We start from the raw sequence: 21138 nt of genomic DNA, 5'->3' as shown, positions 1-21138 counted from the left end.
ATTTCAAGAATTTTTCATCCCCTTACATAATCAATATGGATTATTTTTACAAGTCCATGTTTTGGAAAAATGGTCCCCTATTTCCGATTTTTCTGATTAACATACTCATCTCTGGTTCTAATGAGTGGAAACCTTCATCCAATTCTAAAAAGAAATCCTCAAAAAATTAAGGCTGCATGATGACAAGAAATAATATGGACAATTTTTACAAGTTCCCCTCCCTAAAAAAACGGCTCATTTTAGAATTTTCTAATTATTAAAATTATCTGTTGTTCTGATTGTTCTGAGTGGAAACTTGCATCAAAATTTGAAAAAAAAAAAATGAAGGCTATAATGGCGACAGGAAATTATATGGGTGATTTTTACAAGTCCCCCTAATGAAAATATGGTTCCCCATTTAAAAGTTTCAGGATTTTCCCATTTGATTCGGACATAATGTAATTATTTAAACCAGTGACTGAATAAATATCACTTTGTATTTATAAAACAACAAAAGTTCCCCTTCATCCATGTTAGTAAAATTACATAAATTTTCAAATCAATTCACCTTGGATAACATGAACACAAAGTAAAACAACATAATACAGTACAGGCTCACTGGTAAAGAAGGGGGTATTGTAACATCATTATGAATACTGATTTTACATTTTCTCTAGAAAGAGCTTTTACTATTATCATCATTATTTTTATGAACAATTTTCATAATCATCTTTTAAAAGTGTCAAAAAAACAAATTTTGCAACATAAAAAAAAACATGCATAACATTCTGTTTTGCAAGCTTCTGTTAACTTTTCATTTCAACCAAAATCAAAGATTTTTTTTGTGTCGTTGGGTTGATTCCTCACTGATGTATATCCTGTATCTCCTTTTTTACATAAATTAGAGAACTGGTTTATCACCAAATCTTATTTTTATTGATTCATGATAATAATTTAAACAGGAAGCTCTGATTGAAAGTTCCAAAGCAAAATGGGACCAAAATTTCATATGTGGCCGTAGTGTATAAGAATATATAAGTATTTCCTAAACAGGAAGTTGCTGAGCAAAGGAAGCAAAAATGCATCCAACAGTATAACATGTTCATATGAAGCTTGATACAAAACTTCAGGAAGATCTGAATGTTGTACTTCCTGTGAAAATGCATTATGTTGTCTGCTCTTTTGTTGGGTTGTTGTCTCTTTGACATATTCCCCATTTCCATTCTCAATTTTATTAAAAACTTCAGGATACGGACAGAGACAATACAGTATACCTTGGAGATATTCCAGTCAAAGATATATACATATGTATAGACAAAAAGAAGCTGTATGTTACCCCCATGAGCCACAAAAGAGCACCACTCTAAAAGCATATTTAACAATTTTGACAACTAGTTTCTAATTTTTTTTACATATTATATTTATCATGAACCATATAACAACTTAAATTTGAAAAATTACAAAAATTTTAAAAATGCCCAGAAAGGCAAGCTGAGTCAAATTATTTACTAGCTGTTTTATTTTAATATTAACTCCTTAAGAAATCTAATTTTGTATTATATAATATAAACACACCTCTTTTGTTCATCATAAGTACAATAATAAAAACATAACATATCAGTTCCTGTAATTGCTTTTATCTTTCAAGTTAAAATAAGCATTATGTAGCTTGCAAAGATTTTAAAGTTTCTGGGAGAAAAAATATTGATATGAAAAATTCTTAAGGGCAACAAATGTATGATCACATTAAAAAATAAGAAATTATTGGTTTTCAATAATCAATTGATTGATTGTTAGTGTTTAATGTCAGGAAATAGTAAAAAAATATATATCACAATAGAAACAAAAAATTCGTAAGGGTTCCGCGGAACCCAGTGTCTCGCCTACTTTTGCTGTTAATCGCAGGCTCAACAAAAATGAGGAAAAAAAATAATAAAAATGTTCCTCTCTATACTATCTTCTGATTTTAAGTAGCTTCTGTCCAAGTTTGGTAAAAATCCAGGATAGTTTATGAATCTAATAAATGTTTTAAAAACTTAAAACTGCAGACTGTATGTAATGTTAACTGGAAGAAAATTTAAATCCATTTATAAGTAAAATACAGAAAAAATGGAACAAAATTTTAACAAAATTTCCTTCTAGATACTAGCTTTTAATCATAAACAAGCTTCTGTCCAAGTTTGGTACAAATCCAGGATAGTTTAAGAAAGTTGTTAAAATTTTAAAAACTTTAACCACAGAGTGAATGTATTGTTAACTAGCAGAAAAACTAAGTTCATTTATAAGTAAAATACGAAAAAAACGGATTTTTTTTGTACAAAATTTACTTCTGGATACTATCTTATGATCATAAACAAGCTTCTTTTCAAGTTTGGTAGAAATCCAGGATAGTTTAAGAAAGTTATTAAAATTTCAAAAACTTTAACCACAGAGTGAATGTTATGTTTCCTGGCAGAAAAACTAAGTCCATTTATAAGTAAAATACGGAAAAAAACGGATTTTTTTTTTTACAAAATTTACTTTTGAATATAATCTTATTATCATAAACAAGCTTCTGTCCAAGTTTGGTAGAAATCCAGGATAGTTTAAGAAAGTTATTAAAATTTCAAAAACTTTAACCACAGAGTGAATATTTGTGGACGCCGCCGCCGACGACGACGACGACGACACCGACGCCGACGGAATGTAGGATCGCTATGTCTCGCTTTTTCGACAAAAGTCGAAGGCTCGACAATAATAAAATATAATAGAAATATACTTTCTTAAACATAAAATATTGCAACAGAACAATAAAACTAATAACAATTGAGCATAATAAAAATTGTCAAAGCACAAGTCAATCAGAATAAAATACAAACCCTGTGTCCACACTTTGCTTACAAGGGTCTGACAACACTCCAATCTATTTTCTGTTCTGGTATTTAATATATCAACCAATCAAATTCCTGCCTACAAAGTTTTGAAAGTGTGTATCATTACAGCAATACCAGAGAATCTCTAAAGGTAGTTAAAACAGAAAGTAGAACCAAATATTGTCAGATACTTGAATGTGAGGCTTGGACACAGGATCTATATTACAATCAGATTGAGCACAACAGAAACTCTTAGACTTGTCCCATCTTTAAACATCACAACCTTGTTACCTGTACATTGAACAAGCTTTTCAGCAAGCTATTCCATTATAACAGATTTAGGAGGGTAGGTAGGTAGTGTCTTCCAAATCCCCCAATACTTACATCATTCTTTCTTTGAGTAATTTTGCTTACAACATATTGACATAAACAATTCTGAAAGACCCCTGTTAAAAATAGAACTTCCCTTTCTTCCCTCCCATTTTATTTAAATAGAATAGCCCTTCCCTTTCTACCCTCACATTTTATTTTAATGGAATAGCCCTTCCCAAATGCTTCTCAAGATATTTGGTATGACTAAATTTTATGACCTAATAAACATTTAATTCTAAAATAATACAATACATTCTTCTTTATCATTTCTACATTCACATGTTTCTAAAATTTGAATTATCCTTACATATATTTTCTAATTTTCCAATTTTTTGCATTTCCACCTTGCAAGTAAAATTAGTTGGCGGATACTGTATTGTCAGAAATTATTGCGAGTTTTTTAATAATGAGAATAATGCAACTGGGTGAGTATCACAATAATAAGAACTCCTATTCTGATATCTGATTAACATATATATGCAGCTTTTCCTGAAATTGCAATAATTGATTTCGCATTTTTGTCCATTCTTCAAAAATCACGACAATTAATAAAATGCATGCAACAATTTCTGAATAAACAGTATATGGTTCCATTTGTAAGATAAACAACTCTACACATTCATTGATTTTAGACAATACACTGTTGTCTTAAACAATGACTACACTAATTATGATAATAATATAAATGCCATTTGTGACATTATTACCCTTTGTAAGGTACTGACATCAATTTTTTGCAAATATAAATAAGCACTTAACTTTTCAGTTTTATCACCTTTTAGAATGATATATCCATTCTGACAAAATTGGATGAAACAGACAATAAATGAAATAGGACAACTTCCTCCCCCTCCCCTTTCCTAAAAAAAATAAAAAAATGGAGATAAAATACAATGTTTTTACCAAAATGAATTTTTTCAAACTTTAGATTTTAATTTCCATTCGTTCATATTTTTTTTCAACAATAAACTGATCCAATTAGGAAACAAATATAATGGATGATATCAAATTGCCAGATGAGTAAATTTCTATTTGCGTAGCAGTATATTAATTTTTGTAGTACATTGTCCTTTCTTTAACCTTGAGCTCTCTTACAAATAACCCATCACCCTCATCTTTTGCAAACCATGCATTACAGGGAAAAACATATTCCTCATACAGAGGAACTTTGAGTACAATATTATCAGACATTCTACGTTGATTTTTCTTGTCTTTGTCTTTTGATTTATATTCCTCCTCGCTATCACTGGAATCACTACTACTAGAAGAATCTCTTTTCCCTCTTTTCTTTTTCTGTGCTTTCTTATTGTTCTTTTCCTTTCTTCCTTTCCTACCTCTGAGTTCTTCCTCTTCATCAGAACTTTCATCGTATTTAGAACGGGATTTAGTTGATTTTTTTCGCTTTCTCCCTTTCAGGTCTTCATTGTCAGAAAGTTCATCATCATATTTTGAACGAGATTTCGATGATCTTCTGCCTTTTCTCCCTTTCAGATCTTCATTGTCGGAAAGTTCATCATCATATTTTGAACCTGTTTTCATCAATTTTTTCATCCTGTCTTCGAGTTCATCCACTTCATCTTTACCTCCTTTTCTTTTTTTACGCTTCATTTTTTCTGCCTCTTTCTTTGTTTTCTTCAGATATTCAACAATCTCTTTCCTCTGCAGGTAACGTTTTATCTTTACCTGTAAAATACATCACTTCAAGTCATCAAGATGGACCAAAAGTAATCTGATGTTGTGTGATGTTTATCAGTTTTCAACAATTCAGATGTATTAGTATGTTAAATGAAGCGAATGGTAAAAAACATGTAATCTATGACTGGATTTGTATAATGGATATTAATGCTTGTTACCCTGATTTGTCTTAATCAATTTACAACATTTGAACATCGATAATCTACTGTTGCCTTTATGTATTCACCATATAGTGTTTAATTGGCGTGTTTAATTCATGATCATTTATCCGTACTACTATAAAACTTATATATAGCTAAATCAGGGAATAAAGCCACAAGAATCTGTGTCCATAGACCATAGGACATGATGTTCTGCTCACGTTTAGTGAACTGTGTAATTGGGGTCAAAATCTTTTTATTGGTCTATAATTCAAAAAGTTTTACATCATAAAGATAATGTGTACCTAGATAAGTTGGTGTGACCACACATTTATGGTAATCTACTTTGGCCAAAAGTAACCTTAAACAGGACCACTCCCCCCCCCACCTCATAAATCTTTATTTTTTATTTTAGAATAGAGCCTTGTCAATATTTGTTAAATTCAAAAGTGTAAAATTGCATGAAACAAAGGAAATTTAGGAAACATCCGGATGGAGTTCAATCCAAAATGCAGCAAAAAACATAGTTCTCCAGTTAGCTCAAGTCTCAAAATCAGTTTTGTTATCGATTGATGTGTTGCTTTTAGTGTTTTTGTCCATTTTGTAGTTTGTTGTTGTTCAGAAATTGTTTGAAAGTCTCCATAAAATTTTTTCACAGTTTGCTTTAATAGACTGGGATGATTGAAATATAGTGAAGAACCCTCTAGATTTCTGTTTTGTTATAATTCTGTTATTGGATGAGTTTCAATGATGTTCACTGTTTTGTAATACAAAGTATATCTCACATCTTGTAAATACCATCCTGCCCCTGGTCCAGAGTTATCATGGCCTATTGTAATGGTCTTGATAGGGCCAACATCAACATCTTCATACTGAAAAATATAACATGCCATGTTTAAGATAAAGTATTTAGTCTTCACATAGATTCTATTGTCCTGTAGAAGAAATTCTTACAGTCAAAATAGAAATTTCACAAGCCTAGGCTGGTGTGGCCAAGCATGATATTTTCAGTTATTATGAGTTATAGGTCAACTATATTCAGGATATTAAGAATCATTGGAAGGTATACAAGTCTATCAGACAGAGTTCACCTGTCCTTAACCTCATTTCATGCATAGTAATTGTCGAAAGGGCTTCATATTGTGTCGAGCAGCTGATGTTTTACAATATAAATATGCAGACAAGATAACTGATTTATCGGATTATATTTGCATATTTTGCATAATAGAAACAAGTATTTTCTTTGTTTCACCAGCAACCGGAAGAAGACTGTGTAAGTTCAGGTCAAACTTATCAACGTCGGTTCATACATTATGACGTCACTGATATGTCCGGGTCAAAGTTATTAAGGCCGGGTCAACGTATTTGACGTCACAAAGCGGTGATATGCAATTTTATTAAGAGCTGAGCAGAGTGATACAGACAGTGGGACGACCGATAATTTTTCATATCAAGCTACTCGAGTGATATGGGTTGTTCTCAGTCGTGTAGAAAGAGAGTGAATGTTGTCATGAGCCTGGCTCACTGACGTTGCTTCGGAAAACAGCGATAAATAGATAATCAAAATCAATGGTATTTCAAAATCAAGGATGTTTCTCTGCTACATTTCATCTGAGGGTTGACACTCTTCTAAGAGATTGTAGCTGAGAAACACCCTCTCGTTTGAAAAAAAAACATTGATAATCTATAATTCTTAGATACTATAAGCAGTAGGTAGCAATATTTGGTGTATAGAATTGAAAAATGCATTTCATTGATAGAAAATATTGGGGTTTGATTAAAAGCAAAATCCATGAAAACTGGAACTTCAATAAAAGTACATTTACAGTTATATACAATAATCAAAACCAAGACAAATCATCTAAATGAAATAAGCCATAGGTTATTGAATAAAGTTCTGTCTTATTACTTTACACATGATGAAAAACTATAGATTTTTTAAGTAGACATTGAAAAATATGGACATATGCTAGACAGAAACCTCAGACCATTAGGCACATTTCTACCTCTTGAAAAGTCAGCTGATTTAACAAAACCTAAACTAAATAATGACAAATCATGTGATCAACAATCTGATCAGCTGATTTTACCTGGAATGAATCAAGTTGACCTCTCTCAAAATTATTTTTTTCGTCATCAAGAGTTTTTTTCTTGGTCATGGTTTTCTCTCCGTTGATTTGTATAAAAACATTTGCATCTGTCCCAGCATATCTCTTATCACCCGTCTTTATAAATATCATGTACTTTGTCTTTTGTCCTGATTATATAAAAAAAAAGCAGAATAAAAGTCAATTAATTAATTTTCTTAGAATATAAGTGCAATATATGCAACAAAAGACACATTAAACAACCGTATAAATTCAAAAATAATTAAGAGATGTTTATATTATTGCAAACAATGTCTGACCATAACCATGGATTTCCAAAAAAATGGTTTATAATTTTATAACAAATTCTACCAGAATTACATCAATTTATCTCTCACTGTTGTTGTCTGTCAGGGATTGGCAATATCAATTTTGAAATAATTGAGTTATTAAAAATAGAAATGGTACAATATTTCCCCCATACATTATCAAGTGACTGATTATTTTTTACAGCAGACCTTGTCTGTCATATTTGAATGATGCACAGTGCAGGGATTAGTTTACATCCATGTCCTTTTTCGTCTTAGTAGGGAAGTTGTCTCATTGCAACAACTCACAAGGATAGCAGAAGATCCAAAACATCAGCAGATTATCACATGTACAATTCCTTGTTGCAGTTAACCAATTATTCTTCAAAAAATGGTGGAGAACTTTATTTCAGAGCCTTTTATAGCTGACAATGCAGTATGGGCTTTGCTCATTGTTGAAGCCTGTACGGTGACCTTTAGTTGTTAAATTCTTTGTCATTTGGTCACTTTTAGAGAGTTGTCTCATTGGCAATCATACCGTATCTTCTTATTTTTATACTAAACAAGAAAAGATGATTTAGATTGGAGTTCTAGGAATGTATCTGAGAGATCCTCATGCAAAGCCATGACTCCTTGTCCTGGTTTAGCTTTACTTTTGGTCCAATTTAATTTTATCAGCTCTTCGACCTTTGTAATTGGGTTTTCAAATATTTTGTCCTTGAGCATCACTGAAGATGATAATTAATTGTTGAAATTTTCATTTGGGGTATTAACATTTGTCCTCTTAACGTTATTTCTAAACATCAGTCAGGATTCAAAAATTACTTATCAAACATATCTTTTGGAACAACTGACTTATGATAAATATGAAGAAAAAAAATATATTAAATAAACTTTAATTTCTCTAAATCTACAAAAATAAAAATAACACTGCACACAGAAAAACAAAACATCTAATATTTTCAAATCCTGTAATCTCTGTCCAAGATTAGGGTCAATTCCTACATATTGTGGATTTGGTGGGAAAGGGAAACCTTGAATTGAAATACTTGACGATAGACTTTTAGTTTACTTTGATCCGTGCAAATGATGAAACCATGTAATAAAATACACTTGAAATTTAAGAATTCAATTGAAAATATTTCTCCAACCATAATATATTTACTGAAGCAAGGATTGTCAGGGGGCCCAAGATTGTGCTATACATTTTATCAATGCAATAACACTCTAAGAAAGTTAAATTTTGTTATAAAAGCACACGATGTTAATTCAATGTTATGAAAGTGTATTAAGCATTTCACTCAATGTTAGTATGAGTTGTTTAAGTAGGAAAAGATTATTCTAAACATAACAAAAGGGAGATAACCTATTAAAAACAACAATAAACAATCATGTTAAATGAAATTCTTTTGTAAACGATCTGTTACTGTAAAATTCAGAAATTACTGCAATGTTTTTATTAACGCTGAAAATGTAACAGTATCTGGTTTGCAATAATAAAAACATGCATTCATAATTTCACCAGTGATTTTCCCTCATAAATTTTTTGAAATAACATTACCTGTCATTAAATTTAGCATTTTTGCCGGAGGTCAAAGTTTTGCAATAATAAATGTATGCATTAATTTCTGAATTTACAGTTTATTATTCCTTAATTTCGAACCACAAAAGAACTTCAAATAATAATTCTTTAAAATTTCTATTTGCATCCTAGCAACAAACAAAAGTAACATTATAATAACAATAGACTATTTTCATATAACCAACTTTTGACTCTGGATTATATAATTTTTCGACGTTATCTACTCTGCTGTTGGACATCCTAGAACTCAGTCAAGTCAGAGGGAACAAAAGAAGTAAAATCAAATTTATAATCGGTGCAATTTGGTCGGAAAGTTTACTGTTTTCTTATCATTTTGTTGTGTATAGAAAACATAAAACAGTTAGTTTCTCCCCGAAATTGTACAGATTGAAAGCTTGAATTTACTTCTTTACGTTGCTCTTATCTGACCGAGTACCAGGATGTCCTACCACAGAATAGTTAACATGTTGAAAAAATATAAATTCCAGAGTCGAAAGTCGGTATTATGAAAATAGTCTATTAAAATGATGTATCCAATAAAAAAAGAATCCTAGATTAAATCATGTATTATAAAAAAAAACAGGTCAAACTTCATGAAAAGAAATATATTTCATCTGAATTCAATTGGCTGCATACAATTTGTATTTCTTTAATATTACGGATACTGGGTATTGTTTTTTACTTCACACTGAGATCATCCTTATAAAGCTACTGATGAAACTTCTCTGATATCGTTAGACATGAAATGATGTTAATAAACGAATGATTTCATGCCATTAAGTGTAAAGAATTTAAACTATAAATCAGGGCTGAGGCCATACCAATTGAGTTCTTTAATTGAGTAAGTAACACCAAAAGAGAACCTGAAGAAATTTAAATTAGTTTTCAAGCTTTTCAAAATCTTTAAATTTTTATATAAAATATTTAATTATAGAAATTTTTGTAATGGCTGCAAAATTAATATAAAATCATTTCAGGCCATGCTAAAACTTTTTTCCTATTCTATAAATTTCTTCATCAATTTATAATTTTTGTTCAAATATGAGTTTTACCCCTATCAATGATGATGACAAAAATGAATAAATTCAAAATATTACTTCCAACTATTGAAAATAGATTTTGTACTGCAATGAAGTGATTTTAAAATGAAGAATTTGCAAAATAAGTCATTATAAGAAGCCTGTTTATTTAAGAATATGGTTCTTACTTGCTGTCTACGAACATGTCATTTTCAATAATATTCATTGAGATAATTTCACCAAGAGTTAAAATGTATCTGGCTCTTATTTTTATTTTCAAAATACTAGAATATTTATGAAAATTGAATGTGTTGTAAGTTTAAATAAGTTTGATGTAACATGTCGTCTGGTCAGGCGAGATTCATGTCACTACGCATACCCTGGCCCATTCATTATTTACCAAGAAGAAAAAATTACACCGAACAAAGAATTTAATTGGTATGGCACAAGAATGATAAAAATGGACAACAATAATAAAAATAAAGGTTAATACCTGCTTGTCCACCTGAAAATTGATTAATTTCATTTTTTAAATACATTTATTTCCAAACAAATACAGCTGAATTTAATTTAATGCGCCTCCATCCAAAGTTATCATAAAGACTACACTATATCATAGCCAATATTAATCCTAAAACAAGCACCTGCTTTAACCACCTGAGTAAATAATAATATAATATTATTTAATAATAAAAATAATAATTCTTTATTTAAAGAGGGTTACACAGTTAACTACAAAACTAATCTTCCCTGAGGCCCTCATGAAATACAAAATAAAAAATTATACACTAAAATGCATTTGGCAAATCGACGATTGGTAAAATGCAATGAATAGCCACAAGTAGTGGCTTATATTTTGATGAATATAATTCCAGTTTTCTTGCAACTGTTTAATATATTCAATGTTTAAATAATAATAGCTAAAGAAATGGAAATTGATTAAACATAATTTTCTGTGGATTCATAATAATTCTTAAGACACCAATTTTCGTGGCTTTTGTGGGAATAGGTGAACAACGAAATTCAATGTTCAACATACTGTAAATTCAGAAATCATTGCGAGGTTTTTATTAATGCAAATAATGTGACTGGTTGGGTATCGCAATAATAAGAACTCACTGTCTGATATCGAATACTTATAGCTGTAGGCATATTTTCCTGAAATCGCAATAATTAATCTTGCATTGTTGTCCTTTCTTTTAAAATCGCAATAATAAATGCGCGCAATTATTTCTGAATTTACAGTAGTACAAATTTTTCAAATGTTTGTATGCAGACTTTAGCAAAACCACAAAATCATACATCCATGAAAATCCATTTTTTCCTAAATACAGGAGAAATGGGTACTCCCAAAACTAAATGATTTCCACAATAGAAAAAACTTAACACTTTAACCTTTAACCTTAGCAGTTCTGATATGAAAAGTTTTCTTTTCAATTGCTCATTTTCCAATGAACAAAAACAGAATGGATGTTTAATTCAAGTTCAACTGTATTTTAATTATCAACTACTAAGACTTAAATGTTACCTAAATGTTTTATTATTCAGAAAACAAAAACAAAAAAATAGTTAATGTGTTATTCATATTAAATCATGTAATTATGTGAATGAAGCAGCAGATTAATTTTCTAAAATAAACACAGATAATAAACAATAATTTTGCTACTTTAATATGAATTAATCTCTAAGTTTACATTTACATACATACACATGTGAACTTCCAGAATGTATCTTAATTTTCTTGTAGCTGCTGGGATCAATATTGAATGAACATTGAACACATAACACTCTTTTTATGTATATTCTCTTTTTTCATTGAATATGAGTTGTCTCCCATTTGTGTAAGAGTTTTTGTGTTCAACCATACACTATCAACAAGGCCTAAGTTCTTAATCATTTTAGGACTAAACAATTTGTATCCATTCATGAAACATTACCAGAGTTCTTGAAAAATGGTGGTCCGAAGGTCCTGACCCCCAAATTTTGCAAAGGACTGACACAATTTGGTAATTTGCAATAGAAATAATAGTGAGGACAAGCAGATTATTTTTAAGGACCACCAGGAAAAAAAGATTTCAAGAACTCTGATCATTATTCTTATGATGTGGGGTTTATGTCAAAGAGACAGGAACCCAACAAAAATATCTGAATTGTCTTGAATGCCGAAAAGTTATGAATAAATCACAAAGAGATCATAAATCTGTCATAAGCACATTATTCTACAATTAGCACAAAACCTTAATATATGACAAAGACAAAAGAATACCACTTATAAGGTTCCTGACATAGGACAAGACAAAAACAATGTTGAAATAAAAGCGGACGACAATGGCCAAACACAAAAAAATAAAAACAAAACAAACAACAGTCAACTTCATACTAACCTTAACCTTAACCCTTTGGGTATCTCAACCAATTGGTTCTTATCAAAAGTATTTTCCTGACAATTTAGGCAATCAATGCAAACTTTGTTATTCACTTTTTTAAAGAATGCCTTTTGAATGCGAGTAGGATTTTAACAAATTTGGAAAGAAATCAAAACTGAATTCTGTAAATGGACAGAAAAAAATTCAGAGGAGACAGGTCTATCAAAATATATTCTGATTTTATTTGATCTCTAATGCTATTTAAAAAAGCACTTTGTTATCATCTGAAACCATAGCAAAGTTACAAGAAAATTGTATACATTTTGGATTTTCTAAAATAAAAATTTCCTCAATTTAAATATATCTTACCAAATTCAGTTTCTTTAGGTATATGTTTCTTTGCTGGTATATCTCTATACAATACTCCTTCCCCAATGTCTTTTCCAATCCAACCATTATACAGGAAATAATATTTCTGACGTGGATCGTCCCGCTGACTAATGATAACCTTGAAGAGAATATTCAACTAACAATTGCCTATCAATTATCGGTAATCATGACAGGAAACATTAAATATTCTGAACATTGAACGGGACATGATATTTCTGACATGATATTTCTGAATTCTGACATAATATTTTTGACATATTTCTGACATGATATTTCTGATATATTTCTGACATAATATTTCCGACATGATATTTCTGTCACTTAGACAAATAACAGTAGACAGGACAATATTTAACTTGGTGATGTGTTGAAAATTCTTAAAATTTCCAACCATTACATGAACAGGACATAATATTTCTGACATTGATTATTACTTGGACATATAACAGCAAATTAGAGGATATTTTAGTTGGTGATATTTATTTGTAGAAAAACTGTAATGGTGATATATATTTGTAGAATAACTTTAAAGATTACAATCTTCGAACAGGACATAACACTGATGTTGTATGTTAAGTCTTATTTCATTGGTCAGCCTCATTGCATGTATGAAACTGTTTTATGATTGATGTCAAAAGTATGTATTCTTAAACTGATAAAAAAATTCTGTAACTGTAACTGTAACTTTTCTATTTTTGTTGATCATTCATCAGAAAATGATTGTTTTTATATATTTTATAATCAAACCATATTTCCTTACTTCTATAAAGGTATTAAGCAACCGTCTAGACCTTACTTTATTGGATCCATAAAGATTCAAATGTAACTAACCTTGTCCAAGAACCATCCTGAAGCAAATCCCTTAGCATCATGTTCTATTCTGAAAGTTAAAAAGATATACATGTATTAAGTTTATAGAGAGAAAATAGACATAAACAGGTCTCTGAACACAATTGCTACAATGGGTTTTCAGCAATCAATTGTTTATCACTTTACAATAAATATACGTGTGTATAGCCCAGATTTGTGGCATGTAATAATAGTAACTTGGTGGTTGAAATTATCAAACCACTTACAAGGATCTCCATGACCAGTTTTATGATGAGGCACCGCCTTCATTAAATTATCCTCCGACTTATGAGAAAACTCATCCAGAAAAATTAAATATCTATTTATCCACATTCTATGGATTCAATTCATTATTTGTTGGATACCAATTTTCACGGATTTCTTGGGCACAGGGGAACCACAAATTTAAATCTTCAAGGAATTACAAATTGTAGATAGGAATGTATGCAGATATTAGCAAAACCACCAAATTAAATAATCCACAAAAATTGATACCCACAAAAATAAATTAATCCACAGTAGGATAATTGTTCTTTCAATTGTTTGACCCTTTAAAATGATAATCCTGGTTTCCAGCATGATTTTGTGGCTTGTGACAATGATTTGGATTTATATTAATTGATTATGAATAATTGTTAATGCAATTACCAGTATTCATCTGTTCGAAGACATTATATAGCCTGATTTAGTGGCATACAGCAATTTGCACAATGGATAATTATCTTTTTTGCATTTCATACATTCACTAGGTACATCATTTAAATCCATTGAATTTAGATTTTCCAATGTATAGGAATTTGAACCGTTCTGCATACAAAGGGAAGTAATCCTAACAGAACTAAATGATTACCTCCCCTATTGAATTTTCTCTCTCATGTGCATGCATTCTATAATGCTGTATTTTATTTATCGTTTTATTGTCTTATAAAAAATCATTGTATGAAATTTCAAAACCACAGGGGTCGATGAATGATGAATAAAGAATTTCTATTTCTATAAATATGATAAAGTCAACTCTAATTTCACTTCAGCCATTTTTAGATATCATGCAAATACATACAATTTTTAAAATATAGTCTGCTACAATTTTATAAACACAGTTGTCTAGTTTCAAGTAAATTGGTAATTATATAAAAAATTATTTATTCCAAGGTCAGCACCAGTTAGTTTTTGGTGAGATTTGTGTTGCTCAATGTTTGGTTTTCTATGTAGTGTTTTATGGACTGTTGTTTGTTTGTTTACTTTTTCTTTTGGGTTTTGAATTGTCTGTTTTTCTTTGACTTCAATTACTTTAGTAACCCTTTAGTATCTTCTCCCCTTTAAATGTGTTCTACAGGTAAGTTTACATTATTAAAATTGTACAGCATATTTCAGTTAACATGCTACATTTACATCATGCTAACTATTATGAATGCAGAAGTATTTAATTTACATATGTATGTATTAATATAAATTTAAGTCCAATAACATGCTCTATAATTTTTTTGTGCTTTTACAGCACTACCTTATGCTTGTCAGGCAATTGATGACAACATCTGGTATATTCCTTTGCCAGATATATTTAATAATTTGTTCATATTAGCCCACAGCTGTGTTTTTCAATGCACAGATCTAGAAATGATTGATATCCAAACAAATTACGATTTTAAGTAAATCTGTACTTGGAACTGACTTGAACTTGCAGTGCTGTTTTTGCTTCTTGTTGAGAGTCTGGCTATGACTATGTCAGATGAAGAACAACAAAGTTCCTTGGTTCTGCTTTTCTATGTACATGTGAATTTGTGTCATGGATTGATACACAATTTGCTTTTGTTTCTGTTTCTACTGTGGTTTCATTGAAGTCAAAATTTCTGGGATATTGCAAATGATTTATCTTGAACATTTTTTTCATTAAAATAGGAATAACTGTATAGTATTTAAAAAGTTGCAACCATCAAATGAGGAATATACAGTTGCAAATATATGCATCTGTTTTACTAGTTCTGCTTTGTGTAACCTGTCGAACTGTAATTTGCGACAGTCAAACCAAGACCTTACAGTTGCAAGTCTTCAAATACAGTACTGTTAAATCTATTCATGTTTAACCCTGCCACATTCTGTATGTGCCTATCCTGAGTCAGGAGCCTGTAATTCCGTGGTTGTTGTTTGTTGCTGTGTTACTTATTTGTTTTTCGTTCATTATTTTGTACATAAATTAGGCCGTTAGTTTTCTTGTTTTAAATTTTTTATTTCGGGGCCTTTTATAGCTGACTATGCGGTATGGGCTTTGCTCAATGTTGAAGGCCGTATGGTGACCTATTGTTGTTAATTTCTTTGTCATTTGGTCTCTTGTGAAGAGTTGTCTCATTGGCAATCATACCACATCTTCTTTTTTCTAATACAGAATTCTAGTACAGTTGCTCCAAGTGAAGACTTTTTCATTTCTTTGAATTTCAAAAATTTTTGATGTGAAAATTCTTTATGAAGCTCAATCTTTAAAAGCACTCTGAATGAAAAAAAATACATTGTGTGTTGTTAATTGGAAAAAAAATAAATCCAGAGTAACTATATTGAAATATGTCAAACAACTGAACCATGCAGCTTTAACCAACAGACATACCTTCATAGGTGAGTTTCTAAAACTAAAATAAAATAGTTTTTGTCAGCACCATTTTAAACACTTTCATGCAATAAAATAAATGAGTGATGGTTTGAAAGTAATATTGGAATATTTATAATCTAGGTTTATATTGAACAAGACTTGGGTCTTACTTTATTAGATGAATAAATATATGTCAGTAATTCTAAGCATTCTCAGAATGTATAATAGGTGCAGGTTGAAGAATTCTGTACTGCCTACTGTTGGAAATTTTAATATGGGGTTTATTTTTTTGCGATTAAGGAAAATCGCAAAAATATCCCTTCATGTAAATTGAAACTTTAAGAAATAATAAAATGCAAGAAATGTAAAAGTTGAAAACCTTTGGTTAAAATGTCCAAACGATATTACGAAATTTAAAGCCATTGTAAATAAGCCACTTTACAGTAGGACAATTTTAACAGTAGGCAATATCTAAATAAGTATTGTGAGAATTTTCCCCTAGTTGAAGTTTTTACAAATAATTTGATTTATTGACTGTTGGTGTTAAAAGGCACTTTCAGCACTTTTGGCTATGTATCAGCAGTCAGTTTTAAATCGTGGAGGAAGCCTGAATGCCCAGAGAACCATAGACCTCGATAACAAATAAATTGAGAGCTTTCCATTTGTCTCAAGGAACTTACTTTCAAGCTATAAAAGAAACATAAATAAAAAACAGCAAAATACAACAAATATCTATCTGTGACCATCACAACTGAAAATTTGATAATTATAAAAAAATAACACTTATGAAAAAAGGTAAAATTCTATTTCAGGATTTAAAGGATTCAGTAGTGAATGATCTATAAAACAGTATTCCCTTTACTCCATGGGAAATCCCCTGAAGTAAAGAACTGTATAAGAAAGTAAACATTCAATGAAAACAACTTACTCTGTAAATATTCTGAAATAATACACTTTATAATCAAGTTTCTACTATACACAATTGACAATGATTTAATTAATGTCTAACCTGAGATATATATCCATATAATACTGAAAAGACAATTCATGGTTATATGCAAGTAAACTCCCTTTCAAATATTTGTTGGAAAATTTGACATCCATTTTTATTAGTAAACAATTTGTACTTTTATTCAGTAAACCTCACAGTTTAAAGTTTGAAAATTTAACTACCTTAAGTGGAAAACTATCGTTGTCAACAAGGAAAAATAGTAGAACATGTTTCTCTAATGGAAAATATGGAGCAAAATGTTTTGTGTAAATATAGAATCTATATATAAACCAGATTTTGTGTTGACAAACTTTCACAACTAACAAATTGACAAGAAAAGCAATATGGCTTCATTTATAAATAATGGTTGGGAGAAATAATTTCATCTACATTCTGCACATGGATAGATTTCCATATACCGGTAATCAAATGTTGACAGATTAAGTTATTGATACAGGTTGCTATGGTATCCAATATTATTGAAAAATTCTTATTATATTTTTGATGTATTGTTGGAATGATATGTAATAATCAATTATGAAACTTTAACTTGTTATTTACTGTGGATTCATTTATTTTCATGGGCTCACATTTCTGCATGTGGATTGAAAAAAACTTGCATTTTTGTAGAATTGGTTTCCCTGAGCCTATAAAAAATTTGTAATACGTCGAACATTTAAATTTGTGGTTCAACTGTATCCACGAAATACTTGAAATATGGTATCCCACAAATAATAATGAATGCACAGCAATTAATGAATAACTATTATTTATTTTGAATTTATTGAACCATAAAATAAGTTTTTGACTCTTCACATTGAATAATCCGCGAAGCGGATTATGTAAAATGTGAAGAGTCAAAAATTAATTTTATGGTTCAATAAATTCAAAATAAATAATAGCCATTCATTATAAATAAATTTCTATCAAAAATAAGGCTCAAAGATCTTTTTATATTATTATTTATATTAACAATAACAACGTACATACATGTTGGCGTCAAGGCTTCCAAAACGGTCATATATTCCGGACATTTGTATAATGTCCGGTAAAAGTCCGGCTGGGCAAAGCATGAAACGGACATCTACTTTTTAGTTTTCAAGGCTTAAGAGACGGTAAATTTAACATAATTCGCGATCTTTTTGACCCAACCTTTTGCCTTTAACAGCCACACATTTCCGGTCATAAAAGTGACATGATCATTAAGTACTATCAAAACAACCCATACTTTAATACCTTCTCATTTTAATCAAGGCTAATTAGTTGTCGAACAGCTGAAATTTACCTGTTCAGGTGACAGGTAAACTATTTTGAACCGGACATTGATCGGTCTATTCAAAGTTATTTTCTTACATTTCAGCGGTTTGCATCTAATTAATTTAGTCAAAAAGATTTATATTATCAGAAATACGTTTACAAATATGATTTGATGGAAAAATTAAAAAGGTGAAAATGAAAAATCGTCATAACCACGTTGTTTGAACCAGAGACATGTCTCTGTTTGAACTAGTACACGTGTGCGCATGTGCGCAGGTGTGAAATTTAATTATGCATCCTAATTCCTTCAAAAAATGCTTAAATTGTCATTGATACCTTTATCTCACGTAAATTTCGAATATTTTCTTGAAGAAATAACGTAGAAAGAGCTACTTACACTCATTCATCCTTTGTAAACGTACACGGAATTTACGTATCCGTCTCTGGTCCATGTTTTACCATTGTCAAGATAACATCCGGTTTAGATTTGAAAACGAAAGAAAAGTTTTTGACAACGTTATTTTGCACAAATAAAGAGTCTAAGCAGATATAAGTACGCTGATGTTGCACACTTCGAATGATGCACTGCCAATTTAACAGTTTATGTCAGAACTTCGAATTTGAATCAAAGAAAGTTTAATATCGTTTTTTTTTTAATGTCAATCATTCGGATGGCCAACTCAGCAACTGATTACCATAATTGCCTTTTATTTATTTAGTCTTAAGGGATTAAAATCGGGATAAAATATAAAATTTCCGGCTGGCTAAAAATAATTTTGGAAGCCCTGGTTGGCGTATGAATACACGTCAGAGTGGGCGTGTCGCCATAAAAATTGACAACATTGAAAATAAAGGTAATACTTTTAACCAATCAGAAGACAGTAAAAACACCAAATTTATTTATGTCAAAATATAAGCAAGATTTTGTGTTGAACAATTTTCTAATCTATAAGAGAAGAAAATGACCGTTGATCACATAATATTAATAGGAAGGGCACAAGGCAATGACTAATCAATGTTATATTATTTACCTGATTCTTCTTAATTCTCCCAAGTTTTTACTGGACACATCAAAGCTGTCCATCTGTCCTTTCTCAAATTTTGATTTGTCATGGTCAACAAACTTAAGTTTATTAGTAGCACCTCTAGTTCCAAATACGGTCATACATATTGTGGCATTAGTTCCTGAGAAGGCCTTCTTCCCTGTGTATATCTGTACATTATAAACTGAAATATATAAGTAGTAAAGAATACTGTAAATTCAGAAATATTTGCGATGTTATTATTTTTGTGAATAATGTGATGGGATAGGTTTTGAAAAAATAAAGATAAAAATAAAAACAAAAACAAAAACAAAACCAAAACCAATTAACATTAATCTATGTATTCTGAACAATAGATTCAGTATTGAAGGGGATTATTTTAAATATTATTATTATTTTGGTGATTCATGTTGAATCGAGGCCTTTTTATATGCTTCTCAATTATATCTACAAGGCAACTTGACACAAAACAGGGGAAAAATGTATTGCCACCACATGTTCTAATTTTCTGCAATAAATTTTTTATTTGATGGTAATCAATCAACTACCTTTTTATATAACCATATACCATGTCCATATTGCATCAATATTAAAATGTTTAAAGATACCTTCCAATGCAGCTTTCCCTGTCTTTTTGCCAAATAAATCTCTCTTTATTCTGTAATCTTTTATATGCAGCGACAACCAGTTAAAACACTCAAACTCCCAAACCTGTTCTGATTTAACATCAGTTATAATGATCTTCTCTAGGTACCATTTGTGTGATTGTTGTAAACCATCATGCTGAAAAGCATTATCCCAAATTCATAAATGTTCAATTTCTAGTTGAACGCAGTTGAAAAATTAACACGAACTTAAAAAATAATAAGTAAAACATGTAAAAGACTGATTGGTTTGTCTTTTCTGAATCTGATCTGAGACTTCAGTCTTATTACTGCCTCTACTAAAACACCTGTGTCATAATAGAAGGTAAGGTTCACTATGTACAATATCACCCTGAATATGAATGAAATATTTGCCACTGGTTATTAAGGAAACAACAATATCAATCATTTATGTCTGAATATTTTCTATATGCAGTACTAACCTTAACATGAATGCCTGACAAAAAGTTTTAAGTTCATACAATATAATGAAAAATTCAAAATATCGACAAACAGGAAGTAGGTTTCTGACAGATCAAAATATTCCTCACATATTACAACTCATCAATATCAAGCTGCTGATCAAATATGAAGTCCTTCAGTTCTGACAGAAGTTTCTGAGAAACGTGTGACAAAATTACTTATTGGATGAACAGACAGACAAATCAATGGACACACAGGGTTACTGCAGTATAGCCCCCAAAGTTGGGATATAACGACAACATGATCCTCAACATAACCCTAGTTTCATTACCATATGCAGATGCCAAGTTCTAAACTGCCGACTCTTGCACTAAAAAGTAATACCTCAATTGTTGCTATTTCTAACTCTCCCAGAAATGGAGCCTTCAAATAAAAAGTTTCTTTAGTTTCTCTCATGAAGATAAAATTCATTGAGCCTCTTCCTTTCTTCAGTTGTGTCTTTGGAAGCTCATCTCTGCTGCCCTTGATGGTAAGATGTACCTGCCAAAAATATAAAACCA

The 21138-nt window shown here is 30.4% G+C and overlaps 1 protein-coding gene across 2 annotated transcripts in view; it reads right to left on the bottom strand.

The window, feature by feature from the left end:
• Nucleotides 1–2717: 2717 nt before the first annotated feature.
• The window catches only part of LOC127739140 (lipoxygenase homology domain-containing protein 1-like), a 32100-nt gene continuing 13679 nt past the window's right edge, over nt 2718–21138 (bottom strand). The window contains exons 5-13 of one of the 2 annotated variants that reach the window (XM_052250732.1): nt 20963–21118; nt 20120–20294; nt 19500–19695; nt 13622–13670; nt 12770–12908; nt 10528–10539; nt 7129–7295; nt 5824–5910; nt 2718–4886 (exon numbers count right to left, since the gene is read on the bottom strand). In XM_052250732.1, coding sequence (XP_052106692.1) covers nt 4251–4886; nt 5824–5910; nt 7129–7295; nt 10528–10539; nt 12770–12908; nt 13622–13670; nt 19500–19695; nt 20120–20294; nt 20963–21118 — 1617 coding nt within the window. In that variant the 3' untranslated portion in view covers nt 2718–4250. The remainder of the gene's footprint in view (nt 4887–5823; nt 5911–7128; nt 7296–10527; nt 10540–12769; nt 12909–13621; nt 13671–19499; nt 19696–20119; nt 20295–20962; nt 21119–21138) is intronic. The other variant, XM_052250733.1, reaches the window with a different exon arrangement.

The sequence above is a fragment of the Mytilus californianus genome, unplaced genomic scaffold (genome assembly GCF_021869535.1).
Source record: "Mytilus californianus isolate M0D057914Y unplaced genomic scaffold, xbMytCali1.0.p SCAF_4, whole genome shotgun sequence".
In the NCBI taxonomy this organism is placed as follows: domain Eukaryota; kingdom Metazoa; phylum Mollusca; class Bivalvia; order Mytilida; family Mytilidae; genus Mytilus; species Mytilus californianus.
Note: the sequence above shows the minus strand (reverse complement) of the source record. Positions and strands in the feature narration are given on the sequence as shown.